The following is a 7,595-nucleotide window of genomic DNA, read 5'->3' as shown; positions in this document are numbered from 1 at the left end:
ACATATGAAAAAATGTTCAACATCTCTAATCATCAGGGAAATGCAAATGAAAACCACAATGAGATATCACTTAACTCCAGTGAGAATGGCCTTTATCAAAAAGTCCCCAAACAACAAATGTTGGCATGGATGCGGAGAGAGAGGAACACTCTACACTGCTGGTGGGACTGCAAACTAGTTCAACCTCTGTGGAAAGCAATATGGAGGCACCTTAAAGTGATAAAAGTAGATCTACCATTTGATCCAGCAATTCTACTACTGGGCATCTACCCAAAAGATCAAAAGTCACTTTATGAAAAAGACAGCTGCACTTGAATGTTTATAGCAGCACAATTCACAATTGCAAAGCTATGGAAACAACCCAAGTGCCCATCAATTCATAAGTGGATTACTAAAATGTGGTATATGTATACCATGGAATACTACTCAGCTTTAGGAAACAATGGTGATATAGCACCTCTTGTATATTCCTGGATACAACTGGAACTCATTCTACTAAGTGAAGTATCTCAAGAATGAAAAAACCAGCACCACATGTACTCACTAGCAAATTGGTATTAACGGATCAACACCTAAGTAGACATATAGGAGTAACATTTATCTGGTGTCGGGAGGCTGGGAGGGGGGAGGAAGGGATGGGTATATATAACCACAATGAGTAAGATGTGCAACGTGTGGGGGATGGACATGCTTGAAGCTCTTACTTGAGGGTGGAGGGGGGCATGGGCAATATAAGTAACCTTAACACTTGTCCCACCATAGTATGCTAAAATAAAAAATAAAAGACTGCATGCTGTATGTTTCACCACTATGACAGACCTGAGTTCCTAGCTTACCTCTACCCTACAACCCTCATGTAATCTTGGACAGACTGCTTGATTTCCTTGAGAAACAATTTGTTCATCAATAAAATGAAGATGATATTATTAGTTAACATTATTCAGAAGATTCCAGGATTCAAAATCATCATCTAGTAATAAAATTCAGTAAATGAAACAATTTAAATTCCTGATAAATATTGGCTCTTAGTATGCACAAAACATGAGACAAAAGAGCTCAGATTTTTGGCTAGTGAATTTTTTTAACACAAAAGCTTATTACTGTGATAAGTTCCTTGAAAAGTGCAGGTTTGGGAAGGGAAAAATGGAGTTTAGGTTGCACAATTTGTTTTAAGGAGTCTTTAGTCAGTAATGTCCAGAGCACCTGGAAGGATGGATTCAGGATGCAGGAGTAAAGTCTAGACTAAAATTTATAACCTAGGGTATTTGTCCTACAATGTTTCCTTGGATGCACAGACTCATACATAGCATTCTGCTTAGGCTCTGCCCTGAGTAAAAGAGTAATATCTAAGTCAACTATCCCACAGAAGTTATCATAGCTATTATATAGGATTTATCATGTCTCTCTAATATCTGGTTATTAAGGACCTCTCTCTAAACAAACAGCCTTTTACTCAAGGTCCAGATGTTTATTACATTTCCTTGATATCTACTCTCTCTATGGATTTACTACATCTGCAGGTATCCATTCTTATTCTCAGAAAAGATCTAGCCTGGCTGCATCCCTAGAGCATTCAGTGGTCCCAGAGCCAGTGCTTAGCAGAAAAGGAGGAGACAAGCCCTTGTATATCAGGAGGAACCATTGGTGGCAGACAATTTCAATGATATTTTTTTCAGTTTTAATACTGGGATTCTTCAGCTACTCTCATAAGTGCTCACCAAAATATCCACTCTCTAGTAAGTACCCAGATATACTTGTGTATTTGGCTTTCATTTGACTTCTCTTTTTGCCTCAGCCACATAGAACTTTATACAGAGGAGGAAGAATATCCAGAACTCATACCACTAGACAGAGTGTTCCTTTCAGAGACTGTGTAAATAGACTATTTATCTTTTGGCATCCCAGGTTTTGTAGAATTCAAATTCTCCTAAATTGTTATACTAACCACTTCAGGTTATTGTCCTCCAGTCAACACTACACAACTGGTCACAAATTCCAGCTCAGGAGAAAATGATACACCATCTGTCAGTAATCTCTACAGTATTTCCCTTTCAACTACATAAATGATTTTAAAATAATGTGATTTTTTTAAAAGGATGTTTAAATCATCAATAAATTTCAGATGGCAAGGATAAAACTTAGGGAAGTTTGATTTTGAGAAGACCATATATTTGTGAGAGTTGAGACTTAGGAAGGCATTTTATCTGTAAGATTATTTTGCTCACATATAGGGTCATTCTAAAAATCATATGTCTTACCCAATACTTTATCTAGGATCTGAAAGCAAGAAATAATGAGGACTCCAAATCAATTAACTAAGGTTTGCTAATATTTTACAGGAAAAAATATTAAATATCTATATCTAAATGCAAAATTTAAATCTTGTTTCTCCATAGAAAAAATATAGCCAGAAACAATTTTCCCAATTTATAATACAGGCAGATTCTAGTCTAAAGTGACATCTACTTCTCTCCATATGATAGCCATGTAAATGCTTTGTTCTGTGACAAGAAAGCTGAAAGAAGCCATAAATTTAAACATTGCTTTTCATTCTAACAGATTTCCAGATATTCATATTTTACCAACACTAGTGTCTGTATGTTTTATTGCAGAGCCCACTGAAAGCATTATGCCCACTGTCAACACATCAAACTTTGAAATCACCACTTTCTTCTTGGTGGGGATGCCAGGGCTAGAATATGCACAGATCTGGATCTCTATCCCTGTCTGCAGCATGTATCTTATTGCTATTCTGGGAAATTGTACCATCCTTTCTATTATCAAGACGGAGCCCTCCTTGCATGAGCCCATGTACTATTTCCTTTCTATGTTGGCTATGTCTGACTTGGGTTTGTCTTTATCTTCCCTGCCAACCATGTTGAGGATCTTCTTGTTCAATGCTCCTGAAATTTCTGCTAATGCTTGTTTTGCCCAAGAATTCTTCATCCATGGATTCACAGCATTGGAGTCCTCAGTCCTCCTGATCATGTCATTTGACCGCTTCCTAGCCATCCACAACCCTCTGAGATACAGCTCTATCCTTACAGCTGTCAGAGTTGCCCAAATAGGAATGGTACTCTCCTTCAAGAGCATACTCCTGGTTCTTCCCTTCCCCTTCACATTGAGAAGCTTAAGATATTGTAAGAAAAGCCAATTATCCCATTCCTACTGTCTACACCAAGATGTCATGAAGTTGGCCTGCTCTGACAACCGAATTGATGTCATCTATGGCTTTTTTGGGGCACTCTGCCTTATGGTAGACTTTATGCTTATTGCTGTGTCTTACATCCTGATCCTCAAGACTGTGCTGGGAATTGCATCCCAAAAGGAGCAGCTCAAGGCCCTCAATACTTGTGTTTCACACATATGTGCAGTGATCATCTTCTATCTGCCCATCATCAACCTGGCCATTGTCCATCGCTTTGCCCGGCATGTCTCTCCCCTCGCTAATGTTCTCATGGCAAATGTTCTCTTACTTGTACCTCCACTGATGAACCCAATTGTTTATTGTGTGAAAACTAGACAGATTAGAGTGAGAATTGCAGCAAAATTGTGTCATAAGAAGATCTAACAGTCACATATTATAGAAAACATAATGGGAGTTGTCTTTAGTCAGAGAGATTTAAGGTAAGTTTGAGAAAACTTAATATTTGATGCAAAGAATTATCAACATATCTATTTATTGTTATCATGAGACTTATTTTATTCCTTCTGCATAGTGAGAAGAACTGGAAACAGGAAATATATTGCCTGAGCTCCCCCTCTCAATTAACAAGAAAAAAAATAGGTCTTTTGTTATCATCTCTGATTAAAGCAAAATATACAATCAAGACAGAAAAATAGTAATGTCTATAGTTCTGACAGTAGTTGATTTCTCATCCTCCACATTCAATCTATCTACACTAAGTCCTTTTGATACTAGACCTAAATTGTATCTTAATTCTGTATCCTTTTACATTTTAATCATTCTAGTATTAATATGTCACCAGCATTTGTTTAGTGAAATACTGCAAAAACCTCCTGAGTTTCTAAATGTCCACTCTTGCTGCCTTTTAACTGGTTCTCTATACAAAGTGAGAGTCAACATTCTAAAAGGCAAAATACAAACTCTCACTTTTTTAGGAAAATAATTAAATCAATGAAGAACATGCTCTAAGACATATATGGGCTACACTCTTTCTATTTCTTTCACATCATCAGATAATCATTAAATTCCAGCCATTCTGGCCTTCTGAAAATCTATCAAATTTACAGAGCTCTCTGTCTTCTGTGGGTTTTCATATCAGATGACTTTCATTAAAATAGTCTTGATTCTAATTTCATATAACTGATTTCTGTTCATTTTTTTTTAACTTTCAGCTTCATTTAATCATAGATTACCTATTATGACCTTCTTTTTTTGTTTGTTTGTTTTGAGACAGAGTCTCGCTTTGTTGCCCAGGCTAGGGTGAGTGCCATGGCATCAGCCTAGCTCACAGCAACCTCAAACCCCTGGGCTCAAGTAATCCATCTGCCTCAGCCTCCGGAGTAGCTGGGACTACAGGCATGTGCCACCATGCCCGGCTTATTTTTTCTTTATATATTAGTTGGCCAATTAATTTCTTTCTATTTATAGTAGAGACGGGGTCTCACTCTTGTTCAGGCTGGTTACTCCTGAACTCGAGCAATCCTCCTGCCTCGGCCTCCCAGAGTACTAGGATTATAGGTGTGAGCCACCACGCCTGGCCATGACCTTCTTTTTTTATCTCTTTATTCTTCATTATACTTAATATTTGTAATTCTAGATATATTACATGTATTTGTTTTCTACTTCCTGAATAAAGTATTGGGGAGACATGTCTATTTTCTTTTTCTCTACCCATCGAATGTCTAGGACATTTCTGATGCAGATTAGATCTCAATAAATAGTTGCTAATGAATGAATGTAAAAATAAAGCCATTTTGGTGGAAAATATTTGTTGAAGAGTTCATTAATATTTCTTTGAGGTAGAATACAGTTTACTAAAGTTGTGTATTTCAGGTGTAGGCATATAAATGCTCAAAGATTTTAAAAATAGAAATAAAGGATATGATGTTAAAGAGAAATATATTTTCTTGGATTTTATCGATGACAAAAATTCCAATTTTCCTTCCTAATATCACCTTAAAATTTTACAGGTCATGGAACAACTTCTTATATCCACTCATTGAATCAAGTCTTTTTCATCAACCATACCAATTTTATCTCCTACACTTTTAGCCTCAGAAGTGTCAAATACTTAAAGAAGAGTAATTAGACTGACCACCCTGCTGGGTAATACCTCACAATTAATAAAGAGTTTTAATAGATACAAGCATTATTTTTGAACCTCTAATATATGCAAGATATGCTTGCAGGTATTTCCAGGCATATTTTGTTTGTTTGTTTGTTTCTCATGATGGCCTAGCTTTTTATAAAGCATTCTCCCTATTTATTTTAATTTAAGAGATGGAGATTCTGAGAGATTGATTTAATGAAGTTCACACAGCTAGGAATTCTGAAGTTGGGATTCAATTCTTATTTTTGATACTCCGGGATAATACTATCTTGGTTACATTTTAGTTTACAAATTCAAGATTACATCTGTTTCCCCGCAAAGCTATTCTAGTGTAGCAAATCCTATCATAGGATCAGGACAAGAAGTGTTTGCGAGAGGTATATAACCATATCCATCTGACTTTTCCAGAATCTTACAAATACAGACATGGGGTTTAGCGTTGTAGCATGACAAAACAGTACTCAACATACTTTATTAAGTGAAAGAAATAGAAGCACATATTCTCCCAATATAAGCATAGGCTGTGTGAAGACTTCACCAGACTCCATTAACAAGATGTTTGGCGATTAAGTGGCTTTAATAAGTATCTAATTCTTGCAGGGTATTACACCTAGATGTCATGTACAACAGTCTCAAAGAGAATCTATATATTAGGTTTCTTCTGACATCCTTAATAAAATTAATAATTAATATAATAAAATTAATAAATCGGAATGAAAAACAATATAAAGTACAAAAATGCCATTGGGGGAAGGGATGACTTTTTAGTTAACATAATGTTTTTCACGTTTCTGAAATGCAGAGCATAGTTTCTGGAGCAAAAAAAAGCCCAGCTCTGGGGATCCTAAAACAGTGGTTCCCAACTCGGGAAAATGTTGCTTCCAAGACACATTTGGCAACGTCCGGAGACACTTTTTTGGTTGTTGCAACCTGGGAGGTGTGGGTGTGTTATTGATATCCAGTGGTTGAGGCCAGAGATGGTACTAACCATTCTTCAATGCACAGGGCAGCCCCTACCGAAAAGAATTACCCAGTCCAAAATGCCTATAGTGCCAAGAATGAGAAACCCTAGTCTAAACGTTATTGTCAAACAATGGATGATTAAGCCTGTGGTTACCCAAATTACCTTGAACTCTACTACACAACACCTCAGAGAAATCTGCTACCAGGAAAATTCCTCAGGAAGGCACTCAATGGAAAATTTCCAGAAAAGAGAAAGAATCCATCAGAGATGATGAAGTCCAAAATCCTATGGGAATGCATGTAAACCATACCAAAAGACAATAGTTCAAAGACATTTCTTTTTTTAGATTATGCTGTTTTGCTGCTATTGTTTTGTTGTGTTATGTTTTGGTTTTGTGTGTACTGATTTGTTTTGTATTGGTTTTCTCACATTGATCATTTGTGAGAGGTTAGTGTGAGAACATTGCAAAACATGGTACACTATAAAATGAAAAGAAAGCCTTATTTATTTATTTATTTATTTATTTATTTATTTGAGACAGAATCTCACTATGTTGCCCAGGCTAGAGTGCTGTGGTGTCAGCCTAGCTCACAGCAACTTCAAACTCTTGGGCTCAAGAAATCCTTCTGCCTCAACCTCCCGAGTAGCTGGGACTACAGGCATGTGCCACCATGCTTGGCTAATTTTATATATATATATTTTTAGTTGTCCAGATAATTTCTTTCTATTTTTAGTATAGACAGGGTCTCGCTCTTGCTCAGGCTGGTCTCAAACTCCTGACCTTGAGTGATTCTCCCGCCTCAGCCTCCCAGAGTGCTAGGATTACAGGTGTGAGCCACCACACCCAGCCAGGAGCATCATTTTTAAGATGTAGAGTATATGCGAATTAGGCCAAGAGAATATGCCTTGTGATATAGGAGATACATGAGAACAGTAGTGTAATTTTCAAAGTAGATGACTACTTTTGTCTGTCTAACCTAAACATCTTAATTCTAATAGGGCCCTTTTTATTTTTTTATTTTTTAGCATGTTTCCCACAAAGATGATGTCATAAGACTGCAGATAAATTGGAAGGGTGCTGGTTTCTAGACTTTATTGAATTTCAAACTATAGAAGCTAGTCCCATATTGTATCAATTCACAGACACCATTGATTGCAAACTTCATTACTACTTCCTAGATGTATTCACAGATTGCTTTTCTCCAAAGTTTCTGGAAAGAACATCTATCTCCTGTTTCATATATTACAGTTACAATGATTGGGGTCACAGCACAGAGATTGGCATATGACCAATTGTGCCAATCCCATTAAATCCACATGCATGGCAATAGCAA

At 36.7% G+C, this 7,595-nt stretch overlaps 1 protein-coding gene across 1 annotated transcript; it reads left to right on the top strand.

The window, feature by feature from the left end:
• Positions 1 to 2,629: 2,629 nt before the first annotated feature.
• Positions 2,630 to 3,571, top strand: LOC105883421 (olfactory receptor 51A4). The gene has a single exon (XM_012786489.2). It carries the CDS (start codon positions 2,630 to 2,632, stop codon positions 3,569 to 3,571), a length of 942 nt encoding a protein of 313 aa, XP_012641943.2.
• Positions 3,572 to 7,595: the final 4,024 nt, after the last annotated feature.

This window comes from Microcebus murinus, chromosome 4 (assembly GCF_040939455.1).
Source record: "Microcebus murinus isolate Inina chromosome 4, M.murinus_Inina_mat1.0, whole genome shotgun sequence".
Lineage (NCBI taxonomy): Eukaryota > Metazoa > Chordata > Mammalia > Primates > Cheirogaleidae > Microcebus > Microcebus murinus.
This window is presented reverse-complemented; position numbering and strand designations above follow the sequence as displayed.